The sequence below is a fragment of the Oxyura jamaicensis genome, chromosome 7 (genome assembly GCF_011077185.1).
Source record: "Oxyura jamaicensis isolate SHBP4307 breed ruddy duck chromosome 7, BPBGC_Ojam_1.0, whole genome shotgun sequence".
Taxonomy (NCBI): Eukaryota; Metazoa; Chordata; class Aves; order Anseriformes; family Anatidae; genus Oxyura; species Oxyura jamaicensis.
Window position 1 is genome coordinate 9351793 of NC_048899.1, and position 24813 is coordinate 9376605.

The 24813-nt window shown below is 34.5% G+C and overlaps 1 protein-coding gene across 2 annotated transcripts in view; it reads right to left on the reverse strand.

The window, feature by feature from the left end:
* TLK1 (tousled like kinase 1) overlaps positions 1-24813 on the reverse strand; it is a 67663-nt gene that overhangs the window by 15068 nt on the left and 27782 nt on the right. For both annotated transcript variants that reach the window (XR_004752647.1, XM_035332455.1), the window contains 10 exons: positions 24104-24175; positions 20170-20245; positions 17639-17685; positions 17116-17202; positions 15932-16021; positions 15074-15166; positions 13607-13717; positions 11974-12110; positions 10549-10737; positions 3092-3158 (listed from right to left, as the gene is read on the reverse strand). Coding sequence is in view for 1 of the 2 variants with exons in the window: in XM_035332455.1 (XP_035188346.1) it covers positions 3092-3158; positions 10549-10737; positions 11974-12110; positions 13607-13717; positions 15074-15166; positions 15932-16021; positions 17116-17202; positions 17639-17685; positions 20170-20245; positions 24104-24175 (969 nt within the window). In the remaining variant the exon portion in view is untranslated. The remainder of the gene's footprint in view (positions 1-3091; positions 3159-10548; positions 10738-11973; positions 12111-13606; positions 13718-15073; positions 15167-15931; positions 16022-17115; positions 17203-17638; positions 17686-20169; positions 20246-24103; positions 24176-24813) is intronic.

The following is a 24813-nucleotide window of genomic DNA, read 5'->3' on the forward strand; positions in this document are numbered from 1 at the left end:
TCAAAAGATTTTTTCATTTCTATCTTATTACGATTACAAATGCAGAACATGTATTGCCTAAAATTTCAAATGCATTTTCAGAAGTATGTCACCTATGAGGACATTCCCTAATCCTGGCACTTAGAATCATGTCATTTTTATGCTACATATTAGACAGCACTGAAATATCTATTCAGACTTTCAGATTCTTCCTGCCTCCAAAAATATAAAGAATGCACAGCGCCTAATTTGTGTAAACCAGTATATTTATATATACTGGTATTCAAATATATATTTGAAGCAAAAAACATATAGTCATTGAAACACACTGTAGAAAGTGTTGCATTTATTTCAGAGTTAGTACCTACAGGACCTGGAAGTTTGAAAAAAAAAAAAAAAAGAGACAATATTAGTCTGTACATGAAGGCTAATAATTATGGAATTATTCTAGCTGGAAAGGAAAAAGAAGGCCTGGCATCTGATTTGTCATGTTCTCCCCCCCTCCCTCCCCAGCAGTGCCAGTGGAAGCTGCGCCCCAAATCATCTCTTGTTATTTTGGCACAGCTATTTGTACAGCCACACGGTGAACCAGACTGGAAAACTAATCAATCTATTCTTTAAAAAGTTAAAAAAAAAAAAAAAAAAAAAACCAAAAAAATGCAAACCTTTTAAAAAATTTTTTTTTTTTTTTTTTGAAAGAAGCTAGGTCAGTTTTCTGATCCAATTTATATTGTAACTGCATAGTCTGGCAGTGCTGGTGAAGGCAACAGGGGAACAAGTCATGGCACAAGGGAATGGAGTCAGTACAAGGGAGATAAAATACTTTAAGGCTGGTATTTCTGAAAACTGTACATCATAAAACCATATCCTGAAATAACAACTGTATTTATATAATCTAGAACACACATTAATTGAGTAAATTCAGGAACCCAGACCAGATGATTTTGGCTAATATCCTGAATCCCTTCTGTGATAGGCTAAGGGGAAAAACAAAACAAAACAACATCCTCAACCCAAACAAGACATCAGATGAACCTCCATTCAGAAAAAGAAACTCAAATCCCTAATAATTTTTTAATTTGGACTAAGTAATACTAAACTGCTAGCAAATCTAGGTGGATCATTTGCTTTTCCTAACATGTACTGTCAAGTGTTTTTTTTTGTTTGTTTATACAATGTTAAACTCTTTTTCATAGTTGGATTCATGCTTGCAGCTCTCCATTAAATATCATGAAATGATATGCAGTTCCTCATAACCCATGCTTCTATAAAGAATTCTATCCCTTCTCCCCCCTCAAAAGGCCACACACTTATACACACACAATTGTCTACGTTCTTCCCAAAGGCTGACAAAAAAAAAAAAAAAAAAAAAAAAAAAAAACCATCAGTTATGCCTCTTTGGGGCTTTTTTGTTCATATATTATGCAATTCAGTGGTTCTCAAAATGTGGTTCATAGGCCAATGTTAGTCCAAAGAGAACTGGCTGGTTGCATTGTTTCCAGCTGTTATTTAGGACACTCAGGCTGTGAATACCTTTAAGCAAGAATGAACCAGCTTAGCTGCCTCAGGTCACTGCTATATAAAAGGAAGTGAGAAAACAAGAGCCTTTCTCCAGGACCAAAGCTGCTAGTTGGAAAAGAATTTCCTGGGGAGCAGAAGGAAAAAGAGAACTGGTGGTGGCAGCATGTACAGGGCACCAAAAATAAGAGCACCAGGAAAGCATCTGGAGAGTGAAAAGGAAGAGGAGCAGACAGCAAAACAGCATATGCAGAAGGAAAGAAGAAATGTAACCAGCAATGAAGCACTAGGGAATATATCCGTGTAGAAAGATAAAAATATTTTTCTTACTTAACAACAAAATCTGTATCACCCATAAGAATTAAAATGCAATAATGTATTTTTATGATTACTTACAGATTTATTCAAACATAGTTTGCTACGAAATCGTATCTATTTCCCCTCTGGCACTCAGTCAAATAGATTTGTTCTTATACAGAGCACCTTAGCATTGATGCTAAAGGTGAAAAACAAATTTGGGGATTAAGCAAATTTGAAACAGCTTCTTTCATTAGTCACTTGAAATTTCTAACAGATTTCAAAATAGTTAAAGCATGGGAAAAAGATACAAAATTTCCGAACATAATTTCTTATGAAACTGGTGCTATTTCTACAGCATTAACAGTGAAGGGCAAACTGGGCAGTCTACCTTGTAGGGCCAGCAAGTTTGTATGCAAATTCCCTACCACAGATACAAGTACTTCGTAGTCTTTGAAAACAGTATCAATGTTTTCACATGGTGGCCCAGCTCAGTTTATTACAGTAGGATTTGTAACAGGTTATTTGTACAACTGAAGAGAACAGGCCAGAAACAGACTCTTGCAACATTTCAAGGGAAAAAATACAATGACCTGTTTTGATGAAACATCTCAATAGCTACTGCTCAGCAGATAAAATATCTGTCTACTAAAACTGAATTATCTCTAGAGAGTTTCTTTTATATCTGTATTTTAGTGGTACTTTCAGACTTGTTGAGATATTTCTGCTTTCTTCAATAGTCACTCCTTTTCAAAGGCTATTCTTCAAAAGCCTTACTTGAATAAGCAATAGCTTGTTAGTATCATAACTACTTCGTTACACAGATTTATTAAAATGGATTCAATAAAAAAGCACCACTTGATTTTATTCAAAAGTCAAGAACTGGAATAAAGTATCTGACAGCACATATCATTTAAGAGGCAGAGAGGAGGTTTTCCATAAAAACTAGGAAAATTCTATTCTCTCTTACTACAGGTAATATGCTAACTGGTAACAACTGAAACGTATACTGTAGATAATCAAAACAAGGTATTTTTTCAGAACTGCAATGTCCCATACATTGGACCTTTTTAAAGATTAATAACAAATGTAAAAAGGCCACGTATCAGATTTGGTTGACTCCACATTCCCAACTCTACAATGAGATGAGTAGTGGCAGTTACATCTCTGTTACAAAGATTCACTGTTACTCCCTTGTACTCCCAATGCTTATGGCAAGGACGCCCTCTCCTTATTTTGGTAGTACATGGTTCAGAGAATGCCCCCAGAATGCTAGAAAAACAGACCATATACATACCTTTTTGAGATGGCCTAATCGAAGTTTGAAAATTTCTTCCTGTTCGTGATACTCTGCTAGAGTCAAACTGAAAAAAAATATATATATATTTACTATTCTTAAATGTTACAGTAAACAGAGCATCTTATGCTAATTATTTACAACCATATTACCAAATGGTACATTTGAACATCTTTGTTTGTAATTTCAGAGTGAAAACGTACCTACAGAATGCCTTTGTCTGGTGTTCTGGAACATTAACTGCCTCTCCCGATAGACTCTAGCTGTTCTCCCAGACAGCCTGTTAGACTACCTGGATGCATTCTAAATCATCTCACCACCCTAGTATTTCAGCTGATGCTTCACTGCTTGGTTCTCAGCTCTAACACTTAATGCACCAAGAGATGGAGATCCAGAAACTAACTGGATGAGATTTGTAACAGTAGATTTTTGAACCACAATTTAGAAAATGTGGTGCTAATCCACAGATTCCAAGTTCATTAACACTACATTTTGCATGAGACCATACATTCAGTTCTGAATTGGCATGCAACTCTTCATCTTGTTCTCTCTTCATCTTCCCTTCAGATAAGATTCCTGGTTACAATTAATTCAAGGGTCCCTCACTGCCTGTGGGCGTTCTAGGAGAGGTCTGTTACCACCCAGAGGATCCAGACAGTTCACATGGACTAGTAACTAAGAAACATACAAACTGACTATGTGCAGTATCCATCTCGCTAACAACAAACATGCAGAACAGAACCTCTTACAAATCACCAAGAAAGAAAACAAAGACACTTCAACTTCCAGGGAAGAAACCATACGTATATGATGAAGGGAGACAAGAGATTGGGGTGGGGAAGAAAAAAGTATGGCTTCCACACAAATCCCTACAAATACAGGCACAAAACTAATGCTGGATGGCATATGCATTTTACTTTGCCAAGATCTATTATCTGCATTATGCAAAGCTAAAGATAATAGCATAGAATGTTTTCACAAAGTCCACATTTTACTAGGTTGAATTATCAACTGTCCTGGGAAGATAAGTTATACAAATGCACAGAAAACACTCCAAGTCAGGTGAAAAAAGCACCCATGACCATGTCCTGTCCATTTTAGAAAGAAGCAATCTTTTATTTTAAGAAGCATCAAGTAAGTTACTCTGCATCTTTTTTCCCCACTGGAATGAAAAGCAGTCATGTATCCCAACCAACAGAAATCTACAGACATGCTGAAGGCAACGTAGTGAGGAAATTCACCTCTCTTCAGGAAAGTCAGAAAATCTCTCAAAGCCATATTTTGGAACTGAACATTTACATTGTTTTCCTGACAAAATTTCCTCTGGGGAGGAAGAAAAGGCATTATGGCGAATGTGAAATGGAGTGTCTCAATAGCACAGGAAAGCTGCCAAGGCATTCCCCATATAGTCCGAATGACAGCAAGAAACCTAAGAAAACAACATACTAATTCCTGCTCTAATGATAGACCTATCAAAGACAGCATCAAGGCCAAGCTAGACAACTCACAGTAGCATCCCTGACATGTTTTTAATATTTTTACTTCAACAGCAAACAACTTGAACATGGAATAAGCTCTCATTTTTTTATATTTTTTTTTTAAGTAAAGAATGAATGCCAATGTGAATGAGGTTGAGTATTATTTCTTTCCAGATTCCTATGTGAAATATAAATGTATAAATTACAGGTCTGTGCACTTATTTCCAGAAACGCAAATTTTGTAAAGTTTGTCTCTCTCAGGTAGAATAATCTTTATGTAGCTTAGCAAAGCTGAATCACAAGTAAAACACACTGAAAATATAAAGTGTATATCATGAAACTTTCTAGAATTTTCATTGAACACTGAGAGCATTAAAACCTAAGATCCCCTGAAAAAATAACACAATATAGGATTATTATTATTTTTTTTTTAAATTAAACCTCATCTCTCTAAGCAGAGTTATGACAAAGTGCTTGGACAGCTCTAACAAGTATTGCCTTCCAAAAAGTTTTTAAACAGCCCTCTTGAGTGCAGAACACAAGTTAGAGGTCATATTGAAAACATTAAGATTGAAAGTCACTTTTTCCATGTGTCCATGCTATATCCCAATACGTTACAGTTTTCTATTTTTCTATTTCCTTACAAATCTAATCCTATTAGAGACACAGCATGATTCACAGCAATTTGAAATTGTCGTTACTGACCATAGCATCTTGTAGGAAGGCATCAACTATACACAGACATAGTTGCTTTGGATTTTGTTAAGTTACTTAGGAAAACAAGACTTCATTCCCTCATATTCAGAAATACGTGTTTAAAAAAGCAGGGGTTAATTACTTTTTATATTTATATATACTTTACCTATATATTGCTGAAATATCACATAACAAACAGTACAACAAAGACAGCATGCATGTTGTCTGTTTTCTGGTCACAGGCCGCCAGCCCACTGCACAGGCTGAAAACACCCAGACCAGAGAGTGCTTTCCACCACCTCCCACTTACATCTACCCTCTGCCTCCTGCAGGTCAGTAGCACACTCGAAGCCCCTTCTGACAGCAGAAGTCACCTACAAGATGCCATCACCTCCTGCAGAAGGGGCTACACCTCCATGACCCAAGAAACACAGGACTCAGGCGCAGAGGACCCAAGGTTGAGGAGCATGCAGGAGGGATGGAGGCCAGCAACATGCTGCTACCAGCCACCAAGCGCACTGAAGATGGAAAATCAGGCTGCAGGCTGACAGGAGAAGTGCTGGGGGAAGAGGGCAGCTGGCAGTAGGCTGAGAGAAGGAAACTGGTAATAGTTTAGTCCTGACCACGATCTCTTTAATTCAAAACTACTGTGCAATAAATGCTTTATTTTAACTGTCTGCAGCACAATGAACTATTACATACATGCAATAAATTCCTGAAATTCCAAAATAGCACTGGATTTATTCTATGCTTGCAGTATAATTTGATGTGTAGGGGCATGGTATGCCATATTTATTTGTCACTGGAAGAAAGCAGTCAGCCTTCCTGGTCTGAGAGGTTTAGCACCATAATTTAAACATTTACTTTATTAGCAAAAATGAGCTTTCCAGTAGCTTAACTATGTTTTCACAGGCTAATTTCTAAGATTTTGACACAGTATGCACAAGTAGACCTAACCAACCTCTGCACTTCTTCCTCACAAGTTCGGACAAAACCTTTTTTTCTGTGACCAAGACATTCTTACTAGTGGGTACCGGCAACACACACACACACAAAAACAAAATGGCCAAATGCTCCTTGGTTGTCATGACAATTAAGCCTGGCACATTTACAGCAATCTCTCCTCCCACCTTTTCCCAGTTGAAAAATCATTCTGGATACACATTAACAGCAGAACACTGACATGCCCCAAAACAGCAATTTGCACATCCAGTACAAGCTCTTGGTTATAATTTTTGAAGTGTTCCTTTTTTGGGTCAAAACTTATTCAAGTTCCTAGAATTTCTACAAAGATGGGCAGTGAACGCTGACCGATCCAAGCCTTCCATGAGGTCTTTCTGCCATGTCCCACTTCCATTGTTCCCATGTCTGCCTTAGAAAGAGACTGCCTCGGGAAAAGAGCTGTTGTCACTTGTCCTGTAAAGCCCAGACACATTGTTGGCACTTCTATCTGAAAAAGTTTCTGAAAATATTTTTATTTGTTCCATACAGAACAGAATGCTCCCTCTAACTGATGCATTTGTTCAGCTACATTAACAAACTTTGCCAGTTCTCTCTGCTCTTCTTTTTCAAATTATGTACAGTGACGAGGACCCATGCGAACTCGCATGGACTAACTGGGTGAGCAGAGAAAGAGGCGACTGGGAATTAAGTATAACCAACACAGCTGAAGCTGGAGAGGAAGGACTACACCACCCACGCTACATAAAATGCTGCTTCTAGAATCAATTGCCTGGCAAAAATAAGACCTACTTCCAAAAAGTTGGGACCAGTGTTATCATCTCTGAAGTCACCAGGAATTTGGAATGGATTTTTTTAGCAGATTTTTCCAGGACTATGAAGGCTACCCCTATTTCAAATACATTTTTATTCTTGAAATACATTTCAATTTATCACTTTCACATAAGACTAATAAAGTTACTTCATTCAGTTGAAAGGTGATCTCTCAAAACTGAAACTACTTTTTAGTTTTGGTTGGGGCCACAAAAAAACAGAATCAATGTTGGAAAATCAGAACAGTGTTTAAAAAACACGCAACACACAAGTCTTTACACCAAAATCACCTTTCACTCAGGGTAATGACAGATGGCCACTTTGCACTAGGGTTACCCATGCAAAAGACTTTGCTTTTACGTTCTTATCAGAGAACATGGTATATCCAGCTGAACTAAAACAACGCTTTTGTTAAGAATGCCTTCAGGCAACACCTTAAATCAGTTTCAAAACAGTTAACCACTGTTTTCAGAAAAGTCTTCAATAACACTGCATGTTACAAAGCTATAGATCATTTTCTCTCCTCAATACCTGCAGCTGGAGACATCTTCTAAAGCAAACAGTGTTAGGAAGGTAGAGACACTTGTTGCTAACAACAGTTAGCAATATGTTTGTTTGTTTGAAAAAGATTTGCCTAATCACTTGCATGTATGTTGTGCTGACTTACTACTGGTTTAGTTCATTAATCTCAGCAGCTCTGTATTTTCCCTAGCTTCATATAAACAGAACATCTTCCATTTGGCTATACTAATTAAGATCATTACTTTCAACGTAACACAGGAACAGTGATAAGCACAATGTAATAGGAGGAAATCACATACAGCAGATGACAAATTCACTCTAAAATGGAAGAGCAGAATTAGTAATTGTTTTATCAAGGTACACAAGGCATATTTAATTCTGTACTGAGAAGCAAAAAGGCATCAACCCACAGCACTACTCTATAAAATCATAGCAAATCATAAATACAAACATTTTTAACACCCTTTCAAGTAAATGCCTAAGAGAATGATGTGGCTTAATGATTCTGTGATCTTAGGACATACTAAAAACCTTCTCAAAGGTTTGAAATAAAATATGTAAGCTTATCATAATGGCAAGCTATCTTGCATCTCGATTACGTTATGTTCAAATTTAGGATACTTCAAGGCAAAAGCAGTTTCAATAACAGTTTATTAGACACAAAAGGGCAATTCTGATTTTTCTCTTGCCAATTCTGCAACCAGCAAGCATTTTCATGTGCCGTTTAACACAACTGGTTAAGCAGAATTAAATGAAAATTTTATTTTATTTTATATTTTTTAGTAATTTGGAAATGATTTGAAACTGCATAACACCAGAAGCTATTCAGAAGTCTATTACCAGGAATTCACCTTGACCTACTTAATAATTAGGCCACATCTTCTGTATTTTTTCCCAAAGTAAATATTTTATCTCCTGAAGTAGCATTAAGATTATGGAAATTTAACATGAAGGGTAACATGGCCAAATGAACCTGTTGGTATACAAATAAATAGTACTAAATAGTAATTGTTGGGTTTTCAAAATTCATTAAAAAAAAACTCACAACTTCTATGACGATAGTAAATGAAAAAAGCAACACAGAGTTCCCTGCACAAATACAAGAAGTGGGAACTACAGACTTCCTACTACTACCATTTTGTTATTTATGTTTATTTCTATTTCCTAGTGAATACAATGTTATATACTGTCAAATCGTGTAGAAAAATATAGCTGCTACATATGGAAGGCATCTAAAACAAAAATCTGGTTTACATATTTGAAAATAATTTTTTATATTTATATTATCAGCTCCTGAAAGGCAACAAACACTATATGAACTTTCACTATTAATGTGGAACCTTAAAAGTGGTCTCTACACAAGAAAACACGCCCCACGTACAATGTAGAGCATTACCATCAGCCCATCAACCATAAAAGTACTGATCTCTCACTGATGGGGTAAACATTCAAAATGAAGATTCTTTTTTCCTAATTACTTTCAAACTAAGAATTGGTTAGAGCCACATTGACTCAGATGTTCTGAAAATATTGCTTGGATGCCCATCCTAGTAATTCGTAATCTCATTATCAACTGAAAAAAAAGCCTTTGCCTTCTTTTGCTAAGAAATATACGGAGACTTGCATAAGGAGCATATATTGTATAAGAACACTATGATAATATACAGGCAAAGATAACATGCTAGTGAATTAAAAGTTCTGTAATTTTTCATTCCTTAAATGTTACTTTTAATAACAAGAGATATTGCATTCAAACAAAAAGGTATTTTTAACAGGCCAGTAATCTTTGCCATACTATTTAGAAGTATTAATTATGTTCTAAAAAGAAGTGTAGGCACTAAGTATTGCTAAAGAATCAATTTGAGTGAACACTCTTCAGCTCTCTGCCAAAAAACACAAGTAGCACTAATCAAATTTGCTTATATTGCCAGCCTTACTATTGTATTTTGATATTTTTGTCACAGCCCAACCATTTCACAATGTGATCTTTAAGAATGATATATTATGCAAAATATGTACAGCTGTCTTCGAACTGATGGTCAAAACATATGATTTTGTAGATGTAACCGAAGGATTTTAGAAGTTCCCTTCCTTCGAGGTATAAATTACCACCTCCAACAAGTGACAGGTGACATGCGATGATGTGCAACACACTTAGCCTACTTCTGCAAAGAAAAATATTAACTTACTAGTCTTGTTAAACCTACTTATTTACTTTTTATTTAAACTGACTAGGAACATACACACCATCACCTGCAGCCTCTCAGCATCAAGGGCAGAAACTAGTATCTGTAAAAAGCAACTTTTCAAAATACTCAATTAAATGTCAAGAACACATCTGCCTGTGCCCTGGATGGTACCACTTCGGTTTGGAGGAAAAAAAAATAACTTAAAGAATTGAAAATTCTTTGTTAGCCCTCAATTTTTATGTGTAAATTACAAAAAAAATCAAGTGTCAATATGTGAAATAGATCAGTAACCATAATAGACAGCTGATCTCAGGATCTGCATTCAGAAGGGGGAAAAAAGATTTCTTCCATTGTTTTTTTTTCTGGACACATTTTCAAATACTAAAGGCAAAAAAATAAGCTTTTTCTGTCAGATAAAGACAGTTAAATTAAAAAAATGAAACGATCTCTAATGGAGGAAGAGGTTCCTAAATCAATGTGGACAAATAACTGTTCAACAGAAATCAGTAACATTGCACGAGTAAGAAATCAGAGTAAGGACTCCTCTGGATTATGAAAAAAGAAGGAACATTGCATAAACACAGAACAGGCCTTTCTCTGGTGACTACCAAAAATAAATTGGGCAATTGTACGGCATCTTCATAGGCAGTGGTGCAAATTTCCCTAACATCAGCAAGTCCTCAGTAGGAATATAGCTGCTGAATATACTGAGTGCCTTTTTATGCTGTTATTTGAATGGAACTCACACAGACAATATCTGAGAATTTATGTAAAAGACTGATTGAAATGTTAAACTTACAGCTGTGGTAAATTGGGTCTAACAAAGGGATCGTTTTCTGCCCCATTCACAGCTTTATTTTTCCTCTGCTTGGGTTCAGAATTGGCAGATGGTGCCTGAGAATTATTTGTAGTTGGAGGCTTTCGCTTGGCCAGGAGCTTTCTTTGCCTTTCAATGTCTTCCCTTTGTTGATTCACCCATTCTTGCTGCCTGTAAACCCCAAAAAAAGCTTTATTAAAGTTTCATCATTTTGCATTTTTAAAGAACTATCTTTTAAACTGATGAAGTTAAGATTTTTCTAATAAAATTTACTGTACATCTGAAAATGTTTCTTAGGAAAAATAACTATCATTCTTTACTAGGCAGAAGATTTTTCCAGAAGTTTTGTCAGAATTTAACTTTGAAGTAGTTTTTTGTTTGAAGTGGTTTTTTGTTGTTGCAGTTTGTTTATTTAAAAGTATTACAGATTATTTCTGCACTGAAAAAAAATGCATCTGAGCTGGTGGATACCTTGTTTTATACTGCCAAAAGAAAAGCATCAGAGTCAATAGGAAGTAGCTGATTTTATAGGCCAAATACTGAATTTGATCTGACCATGATAAATAAGTCATCAGTTTGGTTGTATGACAATTAGGGCTATTATGCAAACCATATACACAGATTGCCTTTTTCTTTAAAAAAAAACAAACAAACAAACAAAAAAAACATCCTATGCAATCACATTATGCTAAGACTACACAATCCCCTTCAAAAACTAAAATCTTGGTGAATTACTCAAATATATAGAGCCAAAGAGCGAATCAGACTCATTACCAATATACATCTTTTGATGCACTGCATAATTACTTTACCACCATCTCCAATTGTCTCCCAGGCTGCTCTTCCTTGGCCCCATCTCTGCTGCAAGACCTGTTGCGGCAGCTCTCTTCCAGCTAGCTGCTTTCCTCCATCCACTTGGGCTAGACTACCTAAGGCTGCCAAATTTGTCCCTCATCTTTCATTGCAATGAGGAACTCGTTGACCGAAAAAGCTGCTACAGCCATGCATGCACATAACACCTATGTGACCAATGAGAACTTCACAGACTTCATGTCCCAATGATCCCTAGTAATACTTGGCTAGCTGCTTGAAAAAATCACAGATTTAGTTTCACAGCTCTTTCTACTAGCTAAGCTGAACAATTACATTCTGCTCAACTAGTACATTCATATTTTTTTTGTAAAGACGGATAAAATCAAGTGAATCTGAATCATCTTCCAAAGACATCCACCCTTAGTGTTCTCTCAGCTGGTTAAGGGAGTCCTGTACTGTATTCTCAGTCTTCAAAAGGCAAAGCAAAATACAATGTATGAAAAGCTGCTCTAATCCTAGAATCTCAGTAATAAAAAAATCCACTAGAGGGAACTAACAATTACTGAGAATTTTAAGAATATTGCATTGACTAACTTCACAAGATTTTGAAATGCAAAGCCATCTGTCCACTGTTCAGTAAATGAAGCACCATGACGAACTGTTGTAAAATGCCCCAGGCGTAATCTGTCTTGCATGCTCTTCTCTCTGCTTGCCAGCTTTTCTTGTGTGCTCTAAGAAAACAAAATATATTCATATTTAGTAATACTAAAGTATTCAAAAAGTCAGTAAAGTACTCAGCTTTTTTTCCCCAACAGCTTCCTAAGGGAGGGGAAAAATTACAGTAGATGAAAAAAAAAAACCTTTATTACTTTGCTCCTTTTATTCTCACTTCTGCAGAACTCATCTGCACTTTTCAGAATTGGTACTGATGGTATTTATACACCAAAAAAAATGAGTTACTTAGTTTCCCTACAAAGTTTACTTGTCTTCATAATTAATAGAACATTTTATTTGTAAATGCAGCAGAACTAACAGAATGTCAGCATCATTTAAGTGTATAATTAAGATTATGCCTGTACATGTCTATTATATTAAACAAACCTGTTTAGATATTAGAAGTGTATCTACTTGAGTTGACCTGGAAACTCCCTTGACAGGATATCTGATTGATTTACTACTTGTACCAAAGTGACTGGGTTCAAGAATCGCTAGGTAGGAATGCACCTAGGTAGGTTTTGTCTTGGGCCTATGGCCCAATATCACATAGTGAGAAGTTGATGGAATTAAGGATTGTTGTGCTAACAGACTTCCAGATGGAAGAGGAGGCCTGCATGGCCTTTGGAGAAAAACTGCCTATGTGATATTCTCAGTATGAAGCTGCTCACCTAGGAGCATAGATGATTTTTTCCTTGTATTCCCCTCATGCTGGAAGTTAAAAAGGACTGAAATAATATATTTATGATATGCTAGCAAGGAAATTCCTCCTAAAAATCTACAAGATCAGTTTGCACCCTTGTATCTGACAACAGCATCTAGTAGCTAGTGTTAGGGAACAGACTCAGCTGTTTACCTTAAAAATTTTATATCCTAATTTGTAATAAAATGATTTTCTATTCACTTTTTATTATTCTTTCAATAAGATGATTTTAAAGAAGATGAAGGGAAACAAGGTACCCTTGTCTTTTAAGGAAAAGTGCTGCTAGTTCAAATATAATTGGCATTACATTTGAAATAGACATTTCTTTCAAAGAAGTATGAAGGCAGCAAACGGTTACCTTCATGTCCTTGTTTCCATTAATTCTGAGCTAATATAGCATTTATTATTTTACATCAAAAATTATCTCAGCCACTTATACGTCTCACAAAGACTATCTCTTCTCCACAGCAGAATAAGTTCAAAAAATGTTTTCACCCACTTACAATCTTAAATTTTATCCAGAATATTAGTTGCATCCTAAATTCTGATCTTTTATGATGTGTTATACCTGAATTACTCATGATGGGGGAAAAAGTTTTAAAAAGCAAATTTTTTTCACAACCTGATACAGGCTCAACATTTTGTTTTGATATTCAGGCTTATAAAAGAATGCATACTTCCAGATAGAGACTATGCATACAAAGTTTTGGTCTCAGGGATTCATTTGAAAAAGTTACTGAAAAAGGAATCATAATGGAGTTCTACAACACTCAGGTTTTATCACAAACATTATAAAAACAGTAAACTTACCTTTTCAATTAGAAGCTTCTTGCTCATTGAAATACATTTGCTTAACCTTTCTTTGTATTTTTCAAGTAGCTTTTGTTGTTCATCTATTTGTCTTCTAAGATCACAGTTAGCCTAATATAAAAAAGTATTAAAAAATGTGTCTCATTATTTCTTTTACCAGCAGTCAGAGAAAACAAAGGTATCTACTTTCAACATATATTTCTTATTTCACATGACTAAAGTAAGCACATACATAAATATTCAAAAGGATTCAAAAAATCTGATTTCTACATATTAGGATAGATCTGTGAAGGATGCTTTTCTTCCAATTTTAAAAATAGGAATGAACTTGAATGAAACTGTATTTAAGAACATTATTTCCTTTACAGAGCCACATTCTGTAAAATAGAGCATTCAGCCTATATTTATTTTCCTTATATAAAAGCGTTGTACTGATTGCTTTTCCAGTCCTCCAATATTAAACCAAAAATTTAATTTAATTTAGCTCCAGATCCTTTGTATATGGTTACTGAAATAATCCAAAATTCTAGTGTTTCATATGAAATTAAACTTTTATCATTGTGACTTTCATTGTGAAAAAAGTCAACTGAGTAGACAGCATACTAAGTTCCCCTTATTCCTATTATATGATATTAATCTTGTTGCCTTAGAAAAACACATCAATGTTATTTTGTTTAAATGGACCATTTTTTTCTTTTTTTTTTTCCCCTCCTTCTCAAAGATTAGCTTTTTATGTCGCATAATGTGGAACTGTGCTAAAACAGGCACCCAAGAAGTCTATAAGTACAATTTTATAATGTCTGGTTTCATTGATAAATATATATTTGCACACATATAAATACTAAACAGACTATGACTTATAAACGGAGTACTTTTTGTTTCATTAGTATGCAGTTTAAATACATCATAATACTATATACCACCTCTCCATCCCTACTTTCAGGAGCACAGGCATTAAGGCTCCTATATCTGTAAAGATGTGTTAGACTACAGGACAGCATACATTTCTTATGGAAGAGTCTGTAACAGTTTGTCACAAGCACCTCCATTTTGAAACTGCAAACAGCTGTCCCACTGATGACTGCTGTTCACAACTAAGACAAAATCTATTATGTGAAATCATATAACATAAGGAATTAACTGCTTGCTAAACAGCATCAACCCTTTTTGTAACTTCAGACAGTCTATAAATGTATTTAATAATTAGTAAGCTGTAATACAGAGGCAGAAAAAAACCTTCTGCATTTTTTTATAGGCTTCCCAGACTTTCAGAAAAAAATAATTTAAAAAAATATTTTAACCTTTTCATTTAGGCTAACTTTGAAAAACATCAATTATTCAAACATTTAAAATATTTGCTAAGAATTCACTGCTTGTTGTGGTGAATAAGTATCTTTACCTAATGCTGTCTACAATGTCTAACACTGTAGATTTCTTTACCCAACACTAACAACGTCTAATACTTACCCTGAGTAAGTCATCTATACGACCTTCTTTCTTTTCCAAGTCTTGATTTTTATTACTTTCTAGTGCAGCTAATTTCAACATTGTGAGATCAGTCTGAAAATAACATTTTGAAATATTTAACCATTTTCTTTAACAACTACATCATTATTTTTCTCATGTTCGTTATATTGAGAAATAAGCTACTTTAAAAATATTTAAGCAAGCCAGCACATATTATTTTCATGAATTTTGGAAGTGAGGTGGAAGGTTCACATTCAAAACTATTTTCTCCCTTCATTAGGAAGACTGGAAGCAGTTGAGACAAAACCATTAACTGTGAAAAGATTTCATCACCAATTGACAAGTTATTGTTCACAAATAAGCATATAAAGCAGGACAAGAATGTAGATCTCAGCTAGTCCTCTGTATATGGTCAACAGGTGAAGTAGCCTTGTTCTAACTAACTTGTGAAAGATAGAACAAATCACATTAGAAATGGCAGAGAAAATAAAAACAGGTGCTATCAGCTTCTAAATGTCCTGACAGGAACTGTATCACATTTTGATTAACAACTCATTTTTCTTTCTCAATACTTTTTTGGACAGTAATATGACAACAGCAGCTGCCACCTCAAATATTATCTGAAAGAGAAGCCTCCCCTTCTAAGATCATGTAACTTCTATAAAAGCATACTGAACACATTGTCATCTAACACTGGCAGCAGAACACAGAATACAAAACTAATCTGAAAGATTTAAACTATGAGCTGCTGAACTTGAAATCATTTAAGAGTTTTAAAACAGTTGAAAGATAAATAAACAAACATGATTTTCCTATAGTCTGAATGGATACAGGATAGCTCTACTCAAAAGTGCTTACCTGAGTAATTTTAAAAGATAACTGCTTTGGTTGCGTGATAGGGTGGTCCACAAAAGCTAATGAAGTAGGAGAAGGACTATTCTGTCGAACCTGGAATGCATGAAAGCAAAGATTTTTAGATATAACTGTAATATTCAGTTATGAACATAACCTTGTTTACAACTCATAGCAGGAAAATCATTCCAAACAGAGAAATACGGTATCTTTATTACACAAGGTACCCTGCATCAAGAACTACCACTATGCTGTTATACATCATTGTATTCTAGAAAGGATGCAATATATTCTTTGAGAAAACTAGGACTGTCACTCTTGGGAAACAGACTGAACGATTTAAGACAATACAAGATTGACATAAGGCAATGCTAGTCTTACACAGACTTATTTTTCTGCTTCTAAGTGTTTGCAACTCAAAATAATGAGAGTTATTTTCAGGGAGGTTATTTCCCATGGGAGAACGCGAAAGGGGAAGCTAGTGCTGATCAGAACACAAATTCTGTTGCTGAAAACTTCCCCAAACCCACTAGTCTGTATGAGTGAGACAGTTTTCAAGCCAAATTCCACAATCTATATTATTCTCCATACTGTTAGCAAGAATAAAAGGATGTCTGAAATTGAAAGTATGTGGAATAAAACCAGGGTCTAACAACAGAAAAAATAAACCTTTTCTGTCACTGACAGAAGCTGTTTGGCCATTTAGGCATATGCATGTGATTCTAACACTAAAATTATGTGTATGAGGGGAAAAAATAATTATTGTGACTAATGAGGAGAACTGTAAAAGGATACAGGCAAAGTATGCATCAATTATTTTAAAACTCATGATTTATCAAAAGCTCAGCATTCAAGTCCTGAGTCGAGGGTTCATTTTCCTTGTAATTAATGAAAATACTCTTTTTTGTTTGAGGCTTACGAGAGAGTGTCAGTAAAACATTTTAACATTTTTAGAACATTTCACATAATTACCTTGTATTTTATATTGTTTTAGAAAAAAAAGTCCCACTGTTAAAAGTTCAGTTCTAGAAAATTTTAGTTTTAACATTTAACTTCTTTTTATTTTTGCTGTTTAAAGAATTAATTCCTTCCTTTGAAAAAAATTCCTTTATATAAAGATTTTTTTTTCTAGTTATGCTCATTTTAGACCATGAAACCATCTCCAGCAGTCATGAAGTTCACAAACTTACAGAAGAAGGGGCGGAATGTGAATTCTGAGGAGATCGGATTGCAGGAGGTACACCTCGAACTGGACTAGAGCCGTTTCCACCTTGGTACTGAAGAGAAGATATGACCCTCATATCAGTCAACCTTTTTAATTAAAATATATTATACAAACACTGAATGACACAGCTGATCTGCACAAAGAATTTGTAATCTAGATTGTATTACTCGCGTTACTGTAGCCTTTGGTCATCAAAAGTGTGAAAGAAAATGGTTTTTGCCTTTTAACTCAGGCTGCACCACAAAACCACTAGAGCTCTACTTCAAGGCTTAACACAAATTTACATTAAAAAAAAAGTGCATAATCTGAAGAAAAACTAGACTTTATTATATCTAATATTTTCACACACAACTTGAATTAGGGTAGGCTACTAAGTACAACGCAGTGCTGTGCTGTCACTGTAGTTTGGTAATCCTCCTGAGTTCACAAGTACCTAAAATTGCTTTCAACAAAAAATTAACCTAACAAAAAAACTATAAAAACCTTACCTCAAAATAGTCACTGATCTTGTGACCACGTCCCCCAATACTCTTTCCTGAAACAAATACATGAGAATAAATATATTACTTATAGGTATCTTACATTTTTACCTGTACAGTAATTATTGCAAAGTTTAACACATGTTAATTCAGTTTATTTGATGTGTTAATCTGTGCTCTCCCCATGCAGATAATTAAGGGACTGGCCACAACAAACAGATTTGCATATTCCATTCATTGAGAAATCAGACGTGAAGTCACACTTCAACTCCTAAACCTGATTTAGTACAGACTTAGCAGTGAGTCTAGACCTCTTCTTCATAACATGAAACTCATCTCTTGTTCTACAGATGAAACCGCTAGCAGCAAGTCCCTCCCCTTTTCAAACACTATCTCAAAGTTCACCCACATCCAAAATACCAAATTAACCTATCATTATTATACGCTTCAGGTGAGTTGCCCAAATGTTCAGCCCAAGGATCTCCCTAAGTGCCAGAAACAGCGTGGGCATGGAAGATGACAAGTATTTCCATTCCTCACAGTATGATTAATAATCAGCTATGTCACAGTGTTCACTAGGGAGATAGAGCAGAAAAAGAGAATAGAATTTCTTTTATCTAGACTTCAGGAGAACCAACTGGAATTCTTTGACATGAGTGACCCAACCCATATGTGACATTCCAGAGATGTCACCAAGACTATATATGCAATGGCATAAACACTCTTCTCTATTATGCTTTAAGATAAAACTGAAAACTGGTCAGACTACCTGTTAGGAGGTATCTTGAACGTATACCACTGTTCAATTTTTTTTTTCTTTACAGAAAGAATTTTTAGTAATAAATTAGGAGATCATTAACCATAGGTCCAAAGTTATATCTCTGCCCTTTTTAAGCAAAGACTTTCAAGCTTTCCTATTGCTTCAGCCCTCAACACCACTTACTAGTCCAACATGCCTCTGTATTGACACTGCTGCATAGTTTTTTGTCACTAACAGTCACCGTGAAGAAACAGAAACATTTGGCAGCACTCTCTGTGTCAGGACTTTTACCAGAAATATTTAGATAAAACCATTCAAAGACGTAGAATAGCATGGAGCTAACTCCTCCAGTAGTTACCTATTTTGTGTACATGTAACTGCTAGTTAGCCTGGTATTGCCTAACATGTAATTCTGCTAGATTTGTCTTCTTCATGCTTAATTCCTATATATCACTTTATCAAATTAAAATTTGCTCTCATCTAGATAAATCAGAAAGACTGCCTTTTTTTTTTTTTTTTTTTGGTAGAGAAAGTGTACTCCATGTCATGTTACATAATTCTTCACTGATGAAATGTATCAACTTATTTTGGCACAGCCAATTACATGTAGATTCACACTGATTTTAACCCACTTTCTAATTACCTCCATGTTCTAAACAATACTTTTATTGATTTTGCATGTTATGGAAGTCAAAATCCTAGGTATGCTGTATACAAGAGCTTGTTCCTCATTTTTCATCATAATAGTTGAATTTGCTGTGCTTCAACTCTATGACTCCAATATTCTGCAGTTTCCTAGGACAGTTCCTTACGAATGTTGCAGTTCAGACTACTCAGTTTCACTGCTGCTGACAGTAAAATAGTAATTATTAAGACATTATAATCATGTTGTCTATGCCAAAAAGTTATAAAATTTCTATCATCTCTAATTTCAACTCCTACTGGTAGCAGGAAGGATGAGCTACTAGAACAATGGAAATAGGAAATATAATTCAAGTTCTTTAAACAAACCAGGTCTCTATGAAGTAACACTTACAAAGAAATTCATTTTAGTCAAACCACATAATTCTTCAACTAATAGTATGCTGCATCATGAAGCCCTCCAGATATGGAGCACATTGGTATGAATCTGAAATAGCGTTTCTTAGCTTAGAAACAAAAATAATCTAATGCAGATGTTATCATAACTAGTTCTTCTCCCCTTTTGATGAATTTTTGTCTTGAAATTAAATTTCCACCATTTCCTCCCCTCAAAAGTCACATTCGGGAGAGGAACAACAATAACCATGCTTTGTAAATACTGAATGGAAAGTTTGTTTCATCCTGAGTCATCCATCCCTCTACTGTAACACACAGTAAGGAAGAATAGAATTTTTAATCATTTTTAAATACACCTCAAAACCAAGCAATCACATATTATAATCAGTAAACCATTTTTCTCCTTACGTACTGAAGATAAATACAAACCACAAAGGTATTTTTGATGAAAAGAACTGCTACAATTTTAAAACTGCACAGAATGCCATAACAACTGTAACTTACACGCAGAGCAGTGCACAGTTCTTACAGGCTATTACCAACACAGCTCAAGTTTCACTTGTCTGTCCCTTCCAGTGGCAGATAAATTTTCAGTGGGGCGGGAAGATGCATAGTTTATCATCCAAAAAACCTCGTCTTACACAAGCAAAAATGCAGAATTTTCAAGTCTAACACTAAAACAGCATTATCATTTGATCAAATGTATGAAATAACCATATAGTTCATTTACAGTTTAGTTTACCTTGGCTGCTTTCACTCTGAGTGTCTGCTTTTCTTTTCCTTCCTCTAGAAGGTTCCGACTGTTTCTTCTCTGGAGTCTACAAAGAACAAAAAGAATGTGATCCAACAACAGTTCTATTCACTTATATCACTGCTATAGCATTGTGAGATAAGCTGAAATCTTACAGTACCTAATATCTCGGACTAAATTTGCCATCAGTGATAAGATGCTTCATTCTTTTATGATACCAGTATTTCATCATTTCACCAAGTTTGTGAATACTTTTGTGCATTATTTTCCAATACAGCAAATGTCATCATAATTCTAATCTCAAACCTATCACTAAAAGCATTTCAAGTATGTTTCAGTTCCAAGAACTTCACATGGGTACCTTCAAACATAAATTTTCTACACAAAATCCCATAACATATATTTTGGCAAAGAACCACTTGAGGTTACCTGTGATCTATAGAGAATTATCAGTCTACAAGTGGAAAGTCAGAACACGAAAGTTCTAACTTCCTTATCTATAGCATACACTGTTCATAAGCATCAGCTTTTTGGATAGCTTCACAAAACCACCTTTGGAAGCTTTACAATTGTAACCATTGTATTAGCAGGCTACAAATTAAGTTCAAATTACACATATGTATTAAATATTATATGAAATGAACTCTTCCAACTAAAATCTGTGAGCTTTACAATGCTATTGTACATTAGCCAACTGAACAACACAGACTCCTGAAAACAGAGTTAGCTTACAATGACATGATTCTAAAAGCAGAACGTGTACCTCAGAAATACTATTTTAATCATTTGCAATTGCTGTCAGGTAAATAGTTGACATTAAGCTCTCTCTCCACGTAACTGGATCTAAACTATTTAGCCCCACACTTTCATCCTATTTGTATTTTCCAGCTTTTAATTTTGCATTTATCCTTCTAATGTAGTCAGTTTTACTTACCATATCAAGCCAAAAAAAACTTGTTTACAAGCTAATTAACGCTCAAGCATTTAAAATTCTCCTTGAAGAAAATTAGTTTCCAACTGCAGCGACTGATGTCTTCCATTCAAAAACCAAACATTCAAACAGGTTTATAGTTTTAAAACTAAAACTCAAGTAATTCATAAATAAATGTCTATTTCCTCAAGCTCTTCTGATTTCTTTCAGTGTTTAATTTAACTTCCCAAACTAGAAAGTATTAGCACACTAATGAGGTTACTAATGAGGTTACCCAACAAGGTCATGATCATCCTTTTCTAAACACAATATTCACACGGCAATGTACAGTGTGCATCTATCACTAGCAAATGTTCTCCAAAATCCTTTCTAATGAATGGAATCATATAAATTACAAGAAACTGAAGTCTAATGGGGCTGAGGCGTATCCTCCCAGTAAACGATGACTCAAGCTGCTTTCAATTGCTTCAGAAGGATTTACCTATAGCCACGATTCAGATCAAAATCCTGCATAGGCAATAAAATACTTTTGAAGTTACCTAAAGTTAGCTTTTGAAGCTATGCTAAAGTTACCCACAGCTTGGCGTATTAGCAGAGCCTTGACTATTATGGTCTTGATCTTAGTTTGCTCCTCAATTTTAATGTGGTTCCCCTCAGTCTTTTCTTCATATTTATACTTTTAAATATTGGCTTTTTAACATCCTCTTTTATGAAATAAATATTTTTAAGCACCAACTTGCAACTGATCAATCTCCTTAAAAAAAATTGGATAAGAATTTCTATATATTTTATGTATAAATATCTACCATTATTGTAAAAACTGGTAACAATGTAACTCGGGAAGTTATATCTGTAGGAAAAAGTGTGTAATAAAATCAGATTATTTTTTTTGTCTCAACACTTAAATTGCTAGTGTGCCTTTTTTTTAGCTGTTATTATTTTTCATTTGCACAATGAATGAGATGATAGTTTTGCATAAGTACTTTCTTTTAAATCTTACACCCTTCCAAAGCTTTACAGCTACCAACAAATAAATACAGCAGTGCTGTTTTTCTCAGCAGCACATTATGAATTCCAATTAGATCAAACTTTCAGTTACTTCTGAAATTACATTTATAATGAGGGTTCTGTATCACTGGGAACTGAAGCAACTAAAAAGCTACAAGCAAGCAGAGTAAAACATTTAAATAACTAATCAAACTGGACAAACCAAGCCACAGACAAGGCTTTCCTCCTTTAAATAATTCATTTCATCTACAGAAAACAGAAATTAGTAGTTACAATTAAAAGAACGTATTTGTAATCAAAACAAGGAGGAGTAATCCACTTTAACAAGGAATGGTGGGGAGCACCAAAAATACTGGAAAACTAACAGAAGCACTTGTTCACAATCTGAGGTAGTCAACTTAGGATTTATCTCAGCTACAAACAGCTAATACACAGAGTTACAACACTAAATTAAGAACTGTGCACCATACCAACAAAGCATTTAGTAAAATAGTAACAATATATAAGTTTAAAAAGAAACTGAAATATAGGTCTGGATATTAAGATTGAACAGCCAGTTAACATTTATTGCTCAGAATGCTGAACTGAATCCAGAATAAATTTTGGTTTCAAGTTATTTTGCAGTTCAAAGTTTACTTTGTAAAGTATCTCTACTAAAACTATTATCCCATTATGCTGTCCTTCTTGATGCTTTCATCAGTCAAAAAAAAAAAAAAAACAACAAAAACCTGTAATTCTTATAGTTGTATTTTTTGCAGTCCTTTGCAGAGAAAAAAAAAGAAAAATGAAAAATTGTCACACCCGAAAAACAAAGAGGTGTTTGGGGGGATATCTGCCTTGTTTTGAAAACTAAGAGAGATGATTTTTTTTTATTTGTTTGTAACTCAGCAATGAAAGTACACCATGAATGTACCATCACTGTTTACTAAGAAGCTGCTATTCTTGCTACAAATTCATTTCAATGTTTCTGAGATTTGCATTTCTACATTTTTCACTCAATAGCTGTTGTAATACAGCAGTTCTTTCTCAACATCAAGTGATGGTACTGCTTCCCATATGAGCAAGTCTTTGTATTTCTATACTACCTTCCAGAAGAGGAATTCTCTATTATGAAACCTTCATTGTCACACCATGAAAAGACACCTTGCTTCTGGTATTAAAGTGTACTTTACATAGCATTACAGCATGTAAGAAACCAGATGTTATTTTAAGAACAGAACTCTAAAAACTTATTAACGTATTTGGTATTACAATTAAAATTTAATTTAAGCGAATACAACTGACAACTTCTGAAAATGGGTCAAGAAACCACATTTAATTATTCAATGTCATTAAGACTGAACTTTCAGAAAATACAAAAGAAATTTGGAATACTGAACTGCTCTGTGCAGAGACCATTTAAAAAATATTTATATTTTAGAATTCAAGTATTAGAATATATATAATGCGTATTGAGATATATGGTATATATTGGAATATACAATATATATTCCTACCCAGAAGTATATTGAGGTTAAACACTGTGCAGAGACTGAAAAAGTGGATTAGACTATCAGATTTACATGACTTGGAAAAAAACACTTTGCCTCTGCATCCCATGTGTCCAGCTGTAAAATGATAATTTACTACACCAAATATTACAAATATATTTTCAAAGACACAGCTAAGCACTAGTCAAATTTTATCTGTGCCGATGAAAAGCATTACTGCTTATTAGAATAAAAGTTAGCAAAGCGTTTAACCATTTTCAGCACCAAAAGCTGCAGTATTTATCCTCATAGCATGACTAGATAGGTAAACCAGAAGCTAGTAAACAAAATCTAGTTTTGTGACTAAAAGCCAAAGAACCGTACTTTTTAGTAATGCATGCTTCCTCCTATCTAGATGCATATTTTGTATTTTACTTTAAAAGCAAATTGGAATATAAATTATTACTTGCAAGCATTAAAATTTCTAGGTAATAATAAATACGCCCAGTATACTTACCTCTGATTCTTTATCACTTAACGATCCCAAGCTTCCAAAACTGTGATTTGAACTTTCATTATTTGTTGAGGCCTACCAAGAAAAATACATACAGATATATAAAACAGCTAATCCTTTATTATCACTCACAGTTATAAAAATTAACAGGGATCAAAATTCATGCTTATAAGGAAAAAACGATTAACTATAGAGTTCCTATGATTTGCAAGGGGGATAAGAAATTTGATGGGTGTATGTTTTGACACGGTTCTTTATTTTAATTTCTTTTAAGCCAAGTAAAACAAAAAATGAGTAAAATTACAAAATTGTTTCAGTCTTATTTGGAAATAGCAAAATACTAAATGAAAAACCCTATAAAATGATTCCAACAAATGGGCTTATACATCCAATATTGCTGGAAGTGTTGGAAGCTACTAAGAATTTTAATTTTCAAAATAAATGATGTTTTTGTTTTCTCCAAGACAGGCACTAGGCTATTGTAGAGAGAGTTCCTTAATCCATTCAACAGCAAAAATACAACCTACTGACAATATCACTGTACATTTTTACAACAAAACATATCCCCTACTACAACAAATTTAGACTAGTGGAGAAAAATTAGAAAAAAAAAGCAATAGTTTCAAATTACAATATTTATTTAAATTTTTTCTAAGGCTGATTTATTCAGAGATCTTTTGAACAAAGAATGACAACAAGGGCATTCTATTGTA